At 36.2% G+C, this 13,458-nt stretch overlaps 1 protein-coding gene across 7 annotated transcripts in view; it reads right to left on the reverse strand.

Moving 5' to 3' along the window:
• EIF4G3 (eukaryotic translation initiation factor 4 gamma 3) overlaps window positions 1–13,458 on the reverse strand; it is a 288,954-nt gene that overhangs the window by 107,062 nt on the left and 168,434 nt on the right. For 4 of the 7 annotated variants that reach the window (XM_045858599.1, XM_045858602.1, XM_045858598.1 and 1 more), the window contains one exon: window positions 3,975–4,083. In XM_045858599.1, the coding sequence (XP_045714555.1) occupies window positions 3,975–4,083 (109 nt within the window). The remainder of the gene's footprint in view (window positions 1–3,974; window positions 4,084–13,458) is intronic. The other 3 variants (XM_045858600.1, XM_045858604.1, XM_045858603.1) reach the window with 1 other exon arrangement.

A 13,458-nucleotide genomic window follows, 5' to 3' on the forward strand; every position in this document is an offset into this window, starting at 1 on the left:
ACAGAGGTCTGAAATATTTAAGGCAACATTATAATAGCAAAAAAAAAGGAAAATAGACTAAACGTATAACAATAAGGGATTTATTAAAGAACTAATGGTCTGGGCATATCACAGTGTATTATGCAATTATTTAAAATAGGCTTTTAAAAGTGTATTTAATGATATGGAAAGTTGTTTATAATAAAAGATACTGCTTTAAAAAGCTTTAAAAAGCAGAGCACAAAACTGTATGTACAGCATAAGCCTAATTTAGTAACTTAAAAATATATAATACTAACATATATGCATATGGGAAAGTCTAGGACAGTTTAACAATGGATCTGGAGAATTAGATATTTTTTTCTTTCTCATTCTCTGTAATTAATATAATGAATGTCATCTAGGAAAGAAGGAAAAAACGACTACTGTATTCTCATACGGTGAGGGGACAAACTGCCTAGATGGATACCTTTTGGTTGTCATGAGTCTCATACGACTGAGACAGTGCTACTGTCATCTAATGAGCAGAGACCAGGAATAGTGAGCATCTTGCAATCTGAGAATAGAGTCCTGTCCTAAAAATGCCAGAAGAGTCCCAATTGAGCTACACTGCTATAAATGACTGAACTGCAACAGAATACAATTCCCTGAATGCCTAGCCTACACCAACTGCTTTCAAAAGACACTAAGGCTATGGCACAAAAACTTTTGGTTGTATTTAATTATCCATACCATACCCTGAACACACTAGGGAGAATGCTCTTTCCCAAACAGCAAACAACAATCACTTCAAATGTCTTTATACAATCAACACCAGCTGAATATTTTAATCCACTTAACAGTCTTTCTCTACAAACCAAGCTGTGGTCTTTCCCTGCCTCTTTAGGTCTTCATGTAACCACTCTGGCTGTTGATGTCAAAAACTCTAGAAAATCAGAAGCTTAATAATGGCAGTTAACATTTATTACATAAGCACTTACTATGTGCCAGGAACTGGGTTCAATATAATACATACATAGTGTCCTTGAATTCTTTTAACTGCCACTGGGGTAAAAACTATTATGTTCCTATTTTATAGGAGGGGAAAATGAACACACTAGGGTTTAGAAATTAAATCACAGGTCCACGGTCATATAGTCAGCAAGTGCTGGAACTTGTAAATGATTTCAAATTCCACATTCTTTCAATTTAAAAAACAAAAGGCTTATGAAAATTTTATTCAGGTGAGTCAAGTTGGTGGGGGACTTTGGCACTAACATGGGATTCTGTTACCCAGTGCAAAATCCTCAGAAATGACATGTCTATTGGGCAGAAAAATCAACTTGATGGTATAGTACAATAGTACTCTTTGAAAATACTATATTTTGTTTCCTACTTTAATTTCGAAAGGAATCTACATGTCAAAATTTTTAATTTCTTAAAATTTATTTTCTGAAAAATGGTAAGCTCTTTCTAATGTTATTTGAATTACATACATTTAGTTGTTTTTTTTTAATATTTCTCTGAAAACTATTCTATGTATTAGCAAGTTGTTGGTAGAATTTTAAACAGAAACTTGTAATTACTACTGAGTTTTCTGAAAGACAGTTGGTATAAAGAGAAAGACAGCAGCAATCCCAAACAATTACTTATCAGCTCTATGAAATTTACTTAAGAGGAAAGTTTTTTCTTTTCATCAAGATAACCTGACGTACTTTCTAATTCACCCACATCTATATCATACATCAATTTTAAACGTTGACTTTATTATTCAAATTTCCACTAAGCCTGCAAAACTAGAGGAAACAAAAAATTCTGCATTCTTCCCTCTGGAAATCAAGGCCTATGTGGGACAAAATGCAGGTGTCTGTCTAATAACCTAAAAATCTTAGCTGGTCAGAGCTATCATCATCAAGGAACACTATGAATTCTTTATGATGGCCCAGTTATAGGGACAGTCTGCATAGAGGATATATTGGGTTGGCCAAAAGTTCATTTGTTTGTTTGTTTGTTTGTTTGTTTTCCGGAAAGAGGGCTCTAGTAGCGCTTAGTCATCTTTGATTTCATTTGAAACAATTTTGTTAGATTGTATTGTGACAGCTGTCATATCAGCATGCATTTTTTAGAAAACTTATCAAAATTGGTGAATTTCTGGGTAGTCATTTTAATATTGAAGATGGGAGAAAAAACTCAACATTTTTGGCATATTAAACTTTATTATTTCAAGAAAGGTAAAAATGCAAATGAAACACAAAAAAGGATTTGTGCAGTGTGTAGAGAAGGTGCTGTGACTGATCGAACGTGTCAAAAGTGGTTTGTGGAGTTGAGTGCTGGACATTTCTCACTGGATGACGCTCCACTGTCGGATAGACCAGTTGAAGTTGATAGCGATCAAACTGAGACATTAATTGAGAACAATTAAAGTTAGACCATGTGAGGGATACCCAACGTACTCAAAATATAAAAAACCGGAAAGTTATTGATAAAATTTTTTTAAAAAGTGCTTTTTCTTTTATGGAAAAAAACCACATAGACTTTCTGGCCAACCCAGTATTTTAAGGGCTTTTTGCATGGTTAAGTATTCAGTATGCTTAACATAATTCTAAATAGTTAAAGAACTGTAACTCTGCAAAAGTAATGAAGTTTTGAAGGGAATAACTTAAAAATTATTCCCCATTCAGACTGAAAGCATTCTGATTTTTTATCCAAAGCTGCTTGATCACTGGGGATAGCAAGTGGCTTTCCACAATACCTATGAACTGCACTCCTGCAAGGTGAATAACTTTAATATTTAAAAATGTAGCTTTAAGCATGCAGGAGTCTCTAACTCTGAATAGTGCTGAAAGAAGTATTTGACAATGCAACCTTCAGAAGCATGCCAAGTCAGAATTTATTATCTATCTTTTGGACTAAAACTATCTTGTAAAACAAATACAATATAGGACTTATCTCTGTTCAAGTTTACTAGACTCATCAATACTCAAGGGAAAAAAAACCCAATCATATTGTATTTGTATCCTATAAACAACACTGAAATTATACATCAGAAGTTTCTTTCTAACTGAACTTACTGGGGTAACACTGGTTAATAAAATTATATAGGTTTCAGGTATACAGTTCTACAATACATCATTTGGCACACTAGAGGTTTATGTGTCATTAACTTGCAGTCCAGTAGAAAAAACAATAATATTAAATAATTCCACTTTGATTATGTACCAATTCCCAAATGCTTTTTAAAGAATAATTTTTAGAAAGTATATTTACTAACAGCCAGCTATAGATTATTAAAGGGTTTAAAGAAAAAACTGAAAAGCAAATATAATTTCCATTCATTCTTAGAATGATCAGAAACATTAGAATAGCATGTTCAAAGTCACTTGCTTCCCCAGCACCTAAGGAGAATTGCTTCCTAATTTTAGCTAAGGTCAACCTAAATCCAGCTAGGCAGGAGATCCAACTAGGCTTATCCCTGCAACAACCCTGAGAGGTAGGTCTTCTTAATTCATTCTCCAGGCGAAGTAATTAAAATCCACAGTGTAATGACTCACCAAGACCAACTAGTGAGTGCATGATGGGATCAGGATTTGAACTTAGTACTAACTCCAACTGAAGCCTTAGAAGCCAAATTTATAAGAAACATTTTATGTTTTTAAAATAGCAGGATACACAGGAACATATTGAATACATAAATTAAATTGTGTTATTCTTGTAAAGTAATATATACTTTGATTTATTCCCCCAAACTTGTTTCAGAAAAAGTTTAAGGCAGCTAAGATGTTATCTACAAACATGTATTGACAACGAGGCATTAATAAAATGTAGAGAATAATTTTACTAATCATCCCTACTTTACTCTCCTAGATGTTGAACACTTTGATTTTCCAATTCAAAGCTTTCTTTAAAAGTGGGTATCTAAATAATCCTCAAATGTTTTATGCTTACTGTTAAATGCTAAGAGCAGCACATTAATATAATAAGGGACTAAAGAGGGGGGAAAACAGTCATACACAAACCTTGCTTCTGGTCGCTAGCTGCAGTGACAGGGGTGCTGGCAGCAAGATGAGCGCTCTCCACAGTCCCATAAACCACAGGGCTGTGCTCGGGGACCTGGCTGGGCAGCTGCTGGGATTTGAAGTACAAAAAAGGGTGATAATGAGCATGCGAACATAAAAGCTAGCAATATGGAACCCAAGCCAAGTAGGGAAGACAGAGTGGGACAGGAGACCAAAATTAAAAAAATAAATAAATAAAAAGCAAGGAAAAATATATACGCCAGTTTAATAAATTCAAAAAGTACATGGGAAGATGGGGAAGGAAAGGAAAGGGGCAGCAGAAAAGGGGAAGGAAAAGATATGATTACTATTAACCACAGAAAGAGAAGACAGCACAACAAGCATTAGTACAATGAATTCTCCAGTGTTCCTTCTAAGGAGAAACAGACTCTCAACCTAACAACAGATGTTACATCCGAGAGAGATTTTAACATCTCCCAGTCAAAGACCAAAGGGGTTTGGTCAACTTCATTTACAAACTATCTAGCAAAGTAGTTCATTTGCCACAAGCCAGTCAAACAAATCATGATAGGTTTTAAAACAAGTTACTGATTCAATGAAATACTGAGTGGTAATTGTTGTCATTCGTTCAAATAGTCACGTAGGTGAAATGCAACTTGCAAAGTCTTTAAAGGCACTACAGTCAGAAATCTGAATAAAACATCTGGCTCTTCAAAGCTTAGCAGAAACTTTTTTTTTTTTTCATTCAGCCAGTTTAATGAAATAAAAATGCCCAACCAAATCCTAGCAGAATAGAGTGAAAAATTTGCAGCCATTGTTGAATTTGGAGGAAACAAGAATGACACAACAAAGGACAGCAAAGCTCATTCTACATCACATTCCAGGCAGAGATATTTGTTCTGGATTTGAGGGTCACAAAAAAAGCCACCAAACGAAGCAGTGTCTCTCCTCGGAGATCTCAGGTCAACTATTTGATGTCACAGTCTCCTGCACTGAATTCCATCAGTGCTTTGAGAGCAGAGCTCCCTGCACAATTATGATTCTTTTGTTTTGTTTTGGAATTTGTGTGTGTGTGGCGGGGGAGAGTTAAGGTGTGGATGTTTGGGGACAGGCAGGGCCACTTAAAAGTGGGAGTTAAGCCCTGTCTGGTATGGCTCCATAGGTTGGGCATCATTCTGAAAAGTAAAAGGTCGCTGGTTCAATTCCTGGCCAGTGGGCCCAGTCCCTGTCAGGGTGGGTGAAAGAGGCAACCAATTGATGTTTCTCTCTCACATCAATGTTTTTCTCCCTCTCTTTCTGCTTCCCTTCTCCACTTTCTAAAAATAACTAAAATATTTTTTAAAAAATGAGAGTTAATAAAAAATATTTTCAGGTCAGTTAAGTCTCATATACAGTGGAAACAAAGTAAAATATATGTTTAGACATATCATTTACATTATTACAGACAGGATCGGGGAAAAGACTATTTCTTCTGCTCACATTACACAATTACTTCTAAATGAAGACTGCTAAAATTATATTTCCACATACATAAAATGAAGTTACTGTTTTCACTTTGAATCATAGCCAAATAAATGAATAATAGTACCATGATCACTTTAAGTCCTTAGTTTCACTGGAAAAAATCTGTATTGCTAAAATACAAAAATATGAAAGGTTTCATAGCTATAAATAAAAATAAGAACTCAGTTAAATTTTATGACTTAAAATAGCTCCAGAACAATGGAAAGATTATATGTTATTTAGCATTTATTGAAGTTATCTACATATCCCAAGAAAGAAAGAACTGTAAATTGTGTCATTTACCTAAAAGGAAGATAATATTAACCACTCCAATTGCTTAGGAAATTAATAACTGAAAAAAAAAAAAAAAAAGGTCACCGCTGAAAAGCAGGTCACCAAAATGATATCCATAGATAAAGTGAGATGTTTGAGCCAGTAAAAGGCTACTAATACCTATAAATATGCATAGATTACAGAATTTTTCCATCTAAGACTAAAATAACTTCAATGATATTAAAGAGACAACTACATAGACATTTTTAAATGAACAAAGCCCTGAAAAGATCTTATGTGTATAAAGCACTTATAAGAAAGGAATGAAATAACATGGTTAAATCACAGATCCAAACCCAGGTAGCTAGTTCATGGTTATATAGCCAAAAAATGCTAGAAAAGTATTTGTTTCCTCAGCTGTAAAGTGAAAAGGCACTAAATATTAAATCAGCTTTAACATTCTCTAAGCCTCTGACAATATGAAGAAAATGATAACATGAATGTACTGTATAATACTTTCATTGTGTTTTAGAGTCTAATTTAGGATAAACTCAAATTTTAACTTAACCACTCATTTCATCTCTTCTCTCCCAATGAAATAACTATAAAATCTGTTACAGAGGAGTTCCTAATTTTTCCAGAGCACAAACAATCATGGTTTATTTTATCTAATTTATTAGTCAGAAAAATCAGGAAACACACTGGATACTGTGACTTAAAACATCACATCTAATACTGTACGAATTTTTATCCCAATAAGGAAATGAAGCTTTGGAGTACCTAAAGATTTAGGTATATGATCTACATTGGAGAAAGTATTTTAAGGAATTTCAAAATCACTGCACTTCAGTCACTTTCATTATTGGGGGGTATGAAAATTCATAAAAACGAATTCTGGCCCTGGCTGGTGTGGCTCAGTGGTTGGCTGCTGGCCTGCAGATCAGGGGGTTGCTGCTTCAATTTCTGGCCTAGGGCGCATGCTGGGTTGTAGGCCGGGGACCCGGAAAGGGGTGCGAGAGGCAACCACACACTGATGTTTCTCTCCCCCTCTTTCTCTTTCCCTTCCCCTCTCTAAAAAATAAGTAAAATCTTTCTAAAAGATCTTAAAAAAATAATTCTGAAAGGGCAATTGGTATCAAAATATAAACTAATTGAATAACGATGACCAGGATTTCATACTTAAAAGGTCTGACTGGCAGAAAAATTTTTTAAAATGTTTTTCAGTTACATTGATAAAGGAGCTCAAAGTGTGGCAAGATATTAGATACCTGACATTATCCAATAAATGTATTTCCTTTAGAAATTCTATGTGAGAATCTATTCTGTTGAGATTTATATATTAAATTTGAAGTACTAACTGTAAGGGGTAATAGTAGATTTGGGTGCAAATAATGCAGGAATTAATTTTTTAAATGGAGTGTTTACCAACAGGTGAAATAGGCAACAAAATCTTGAATTCTCCTTAAATACTTCATGGTACAATTTAAAATTCATTTCTCTTTACAAAGCCCAAATTTTTTCTCCTCTAGCACCACTTTCCTTTACTATCTATTTTAATCTTGCATATGACATGATGCTTAAATAGAGAGGTAATTATAAATAGAGGGGGTCACCAAACTATGGCCCATGAGGTAAAAACTTTTTACATTTTTAAATAGTTGGTGGAAAAAAATTAAAAGAATAATAATTTTGGACAGATGAAAGTTATAGGAACTTAAATTTTATTGTCCGTAAGTAAAGTTTTATTGGATCATTTACATATTATATATGGTTGCTTTCATGCTACAATGGCAGCGATGAAAGAAACTGCGGCTGCTATGTGACAAACACACAGCCAACATCATCCTCTATGGGCAAAAACTACAAATGTTTCCTTTAGGATGAGGAATAAGAAAAGGATGCCTGCTTTCACCACTCCTATTCAACATAGTGCTGGAAGTCCTAGCCACAGCAATCAGACATAAATAAAGAAGAAATTTAAAAATTGGGATAACTGTAACAGAATAACAATAAAAAATTAAAAAGTAAATACTTCTAGTCTTTAAATAAAAAAAGAAACAAAAGGCATTCAAATTGGTAAGGAAGTAGAACAGTCATTATTTGCAGATGATACTATATATAGAAAACCCTAAATATTCCACAAAAAAACTACTAGAACTGATAGATAAATTCAGTAAAGTAGCAGGATACAAAATAAATATCCAGAAATCAGTTTCATGTTTACATCCAAAAATGAACTACCAGAAACTAAGAAAATAATCCCATTCACAATTGCTTCAAAAAGAATAAAATACCTAGGAATAAATTTAACCAAGGAGGTAAAAGACCTATATTCAAACAAATTTAAGATATTGAAGAAAGAAATCGACAATATTCATGGATAGGAAGAATTAACATCATCATTATTAACCATTCTACCCAAAGCAATCCGTATTAAGATACCAATGGTGTTTTTCACAGAACTAGAACAAATATTACAAAAATTTATAGCCCTGGCTGGCATAGCTCACTGGATTGAGCGCGGGCTGGGAACCAAATGTCCCAGGTTCGATTCCCAGACAGGGTACATTCCTGGGTTGCAGGCCATAACCCCCAGCAACCACACATTGATGTTTCTCTCTCTGTCTCTGTCTCTGTCTCTCTCTCCCTCCCTTCCCTCTCTAAAAATAAATAAATAAAATCTTAAAAAAAAAATTTATATGGAACCTCAGAAGACCCTGGATAGCAACAGCGAACTTGAGAAAGTAGAACAAAGTTGGAGGAATCATGCTGCCTGATATCAAACTATATTACAAGGCCACAGTAATCAAAACAGCATGGTATTGGCATAAAAACAGACATATAGATCAATGGAATAGAAAAGAAGAGAACTCAGGAGTAAACCCACACCTTTATGGTCAATTAACAGTTGACAAAGGAGGCAAAAACATGCAAAGGGGTAAAGACAGTTTCAGTAGACGGTATTGGGAAAATTGGATAGATACTTGCAAAAAAATGAAACTAGACCACCTTCTTACACCATACACAAGAAAAAAATCAAAATGGATTAAAGATTTAAATGTTAGAGTTGAAACCATAAAAATTCCAGAAGAAAACATAAGCAGTAAAACCTTGAACATATAGTAATATTTTTTTCTGATATATGTATCTCCTAGGCCAGAGGAAATAAAAGAAAAAAATAAACTACATAAAACTAAAATGTTTTTTGCACAGCAAAGGAAACAATAAACAAAATGGAAAAACAACACACTGACTGAAAGAGCAGCTGCCAATGACACATCTGATAAGTGGTTAACATCCAAAATTTATGAAGAGCTTACACAACTCAATACCACAAAACCTCCAGCACTCTAACTTAAAAATAGGCAAAGGACCTAAACAGACACTTCTTCCAAGAGGACATACAGATGGCCAATAAACATGAAAAGATGCTCAATGTCACTAATCATCAGAGAAATGCAAACTAAAACCACAATGAGATATCACCTCACACATGTCAGAATGGCTATCATTAATAAATCAACAAACAGCAAGTACTGGCAAGTATGTGGAAAAAAGGGAACCCTAGTGCACTGATGGTAGGAATGCAGACTGGTGCAGCCACTATGGAAAACAGTACGGAATTTCCTAAAAAAATTCAAAATGCAACTGCCTTATGACTCAGCAATTCCACTGCTGGAAATATACCTTAAGAATCCTAAAACACCAATTCAAAGGAACTTATTGCTCCCCTACATTCATAGCAGCTATTTATAATAGCTAAGTGCTAGAAACAGCCTAAGTGCCCATCAGTAGATGAGTGGATTAAAAACCCATGGTACATTTACACAATGGAATACTACCCAGCAACAAAAAGAAGTCCTACCTTTTGCAACAGCATGGATGGAACTGGAGACTATTATGCTAAACAAAATGAGCCAGTTGGCGAAAGACAAATACCATATGACCTCACTTATACCTGGAATCTAATGAACAAAATACACTAATGAGCAAAATAGAACCAGAGACATGGAAACACGGAACGGGTTGATAACTGTAGGCAGGGAGTAGAAAGGGGGATGGTGGAAGGAAGGGGAAGGGAATAGTCAAAGAACATGTATGAATGGCTCATGGGCAATGGGGGGATAACAGTGGGCTAGAGGGGTAGGCTGGGTGGAAGGGGGCAAAAGGGAAAGAAATTGGGACAACTGTAATAGAATACACAATAAAAAAATATCACGATGGCCCTAAAGTAAACAAAAAAAAAATAAATCATCACACAAGTGTTGGCAAGAATGTAGAGAAGAGGGAACTCTCATGCACTATTGGTGGGAGCAGACTGGTGCACCCACTGCATGGAAAGCACTATGCAGATACCTCAAAAAGTTAAAAATGGAACTGCCTTATGACCCAGGAATTCCACTTCTGGGAACTTATCCAAGGACATCTGAAATGCTAATTCAAAAGAATAGATACACCCCTACGTTCACTGCAGTATTATTTACAATCACCAAGATAATGGAAGCAGCCCAAGTGTCCATCAGTAGACAAGTGGATACAGAACCTGGGGTACATTTACATAATGGACTACTACCTGGCCAAAAAAAGAAGGAAATTTTACCCTTTGTGACAGCACAGATGGACCTGTAAAACATTAAGTGAAATAAGCCAGGCAGAGAAAGACAACTCCCAAATGATTTCACTCATATGTGGAATCTAACGAAAAAAGTGAACAAACAAGCAAAATAGAGACTCACAGATAGAGAGTACGCTGATGGCTGTCGGAGTGTTGGGGGGTGCTAGGTGGGGGGGACAGAGCAAAAATGAAGAGAAAGAACTCAAGGACACAACAGTATGTTGACTACCAAGGGGAGGAGTGTGGGGGGAGGCGGAGGCAAGTATAGCAGGGATAAATGGTGATGGATGGAAAAATGACCTGGGGTGGTGAACACACAATACAGTGTACACATAATGTGTTGCAGAACTGTGTACCTGAAACCTGTATAATGTTTTTAACTAGTGTCACCCCAATAAATAAAAATAAAAATAAACTATGGCAGCAAAGCCAAAAACATTTACTATCTGGCCCTTCACAGAAAATGTTTGCTAACCCCTATTATAATTCACTGAGACAAAGTCAGAAACTCCAAATATTTACATGTACAAATATAAGCACGTTTCTGATGTAATTTATTGTTATCTTAAGAAGCTATTTGAATGCTTCACATTTCATCGTTTTAGATATATAGTTGACCCTTGGTATTGCAGGGTACCGGTTCCAGGAGCCCTCATGAATACCCAAATCTGGGGATGCTCAAGTGCCTTATGTAAAATGACACAGTATTTTCATGAAACCTACAAACAGCACCCTCCTGTACATTTTAGATCATATCTAGATTACACATAATATGTCCTGTAATGTAATTGCTATGCAAGTAGTTGTTATACTGTATTGTTACTGGAATAATGACAAGGAAAAAAGTATATATATTCAGTACAGACACAATCAGCATAGTAGGCCTAACTGCTAGTACATGTCAACAAGGTAACATTTGTTCTGAATACTGAAAATATGCAGTTGATTGAATGTGCCCATGTGGAACCTGTGGGTACAACGGGCTGACTCTGACTGATTTTTCAAAGTCTCATTCAATGACTTTAATCCTTGAATAAATACCCTGTGTTTAACATATATAAATCCTGAGGACAACCAAGTACAGCCCCCATTGAAAAACATAATAATGACTAAGAAGTAAAATAATAATAAATGACTCCAGGAAAAAAGAACCAAAACATGCTTCCTTACTAAGTGGAAGAGAATTCTTCCACATTCATTCATTAGAAAAGGGGGGGTCCCCCGTCATATTTAGCATGTACAAAACATTGAGATCCCACTAGTAACTGAAAGAGACAAAAATCATTAGCTTCATGGAGTTTATATTCTACCAAGATTGAAAAGCACCAGAGACATATGAGGAGGAACTGAACTGTGTGGCATCAGGGTGAGAGCTGGGGGGTGGCTTCTCTCTGACAGAAGTGCTGGCAGAGGCCACTATTCCTTTTCTGAGTCCTCCCCCAACAGTGCCACAAAGCCAGCAGGCAGGCACTGTATCTGAAACTCCATCAACCTGGCTAACAGGTCTGCCCTACCCTGGTAATTCCCTGAGGCCTTGCCCCACCGGACTTCAGGGCCCACCCAAGTTGTTTCCAGTGGGTTTTACATACAAATGGCTTGTCTTTGATTATGCTTCATAGTTTCCTAAATTCTCTCAAATAAGCTACATCTGGCTTTGGCAGGCCCCATACCTATCACCAAGTTGCCCCAAGCCCACGCTAGCAGCAGCTGGCCTTGGTTCACAGTGTGGCCTTTCCTGGGCACCTCCAAGCCCAGCACAAGTAGCAGCCATCTGCAGAATGCTTTGCAGTTTATGCTGTGTGACCCTAGACAGAACACAGACATTAGCTGACCTTGCACATGTCAACAGCAACCAAATCTCAGCTATGAAAGGAGGGTGTACACAGCCCACACAGTGGGTGCAACTTAAGTACTGAGCTTGGGTAATAGGAGAGGCTGTGCCACTGGACGCTACAGGACACCTATTACATTATGCCACTCTACCAAGCCTGGAAGACATAACAGCTCTACCAAGTACATAGAAACAAACACAGGAAGGCTGCCAAAATGAGGAGCCAAAGAACCATGGACCAAATGAAAGAACAGAACAAAACTCCAGAAAAAGACCTAAACAAAATGGAGATAAGCAAGCTACTAGATGCAGAGTTCAAAACACTGGTTATAAGCATGCTCAAGGAATTTAACGAGGACATCAACAGCATAAAAAACATCGAGTCGGAAACTAAGGATACAAAATTGATATGAAGAACAATTTACAGAGAATCAGCAGTAGAATGGATGAAGCCAAGAATCAAATCAGTGATCTGGAACAAAAGGAAGCAAAATCCAATCCATCAGAACATCAAGAAGAAAAAAAGGAATCCAAAAGAATGAGGATAGTGTAAAGGGTCTCTGGGACACCTTCATGTATACCAACATTCACATCATGGAAATGCTGAAAGAAGAGAAAGAGCAAGAAATTGGAAACCTATTTTAAAAAATAAATGAGAGAAAACTTCCCTAACTTGGTGAAGGAAATAGACATACAAGTCAAAGAAGCCCAGAGAATCCCAAACAAGATGAACCCAAAGAGGCCCCCACCAAGACACATCATAATTAAAATGCCAAAGGTTAAAGACAAAGAGAGAATTTTAAAAGCAGCAAGAGAAAACCAGTTAGCGGCACACAAGGGAGCCCCTATAAGACTGTCAGGTGATTTCTCAAAATTTCTCCAGCCTTCGCAGGCTAGAAGGGTTTGGCAAAAAATACGCAAAATGATAAAAAGCAAGGACCTACAACCAAGACTGCTCTACCCAGTAAAGCTATAATTAAGAATTAAGGACAGATAAAGAGCTTCCTAGACAAGAAGAAGCTAAAGGAGTTCATCACCACCAATCCAGCATTATATGAAATGTGAAAGGGTCTTTTTTAAAAAGATAAAAAATATGAACAATAAAATGGAAATAAATACGTATCTATCAACAACTGAATCTAAAAAAACAAAATAATCAAACAAGCAGAACAGAAACAGAATTGTAGATACTGGGAACATTTTTTTGGTTGCCAGATTGGGGGTGGGGAGGTGAGGGGAAGAGCAAAAAAGGTGAAGGGATT

Source organism: Phyllostomus hastatus, unplaced genomic scaffold (genome assembly GCF_019186645.2).
Source record: "Phyllostomus hastatus isolate PE091 unplaced genomic scaffold, TTU_PhHast_1.1 phas_scaffold_182, whole genome shotgun sequence".
In the NCBI taxonomy this organism is placed as follows: Eukaryota; Metazoa; Chordata; class Mammalia; order Chiroptera; family Phyllostomidae; genus Phyllostomus; species Phyllostomus hastatus.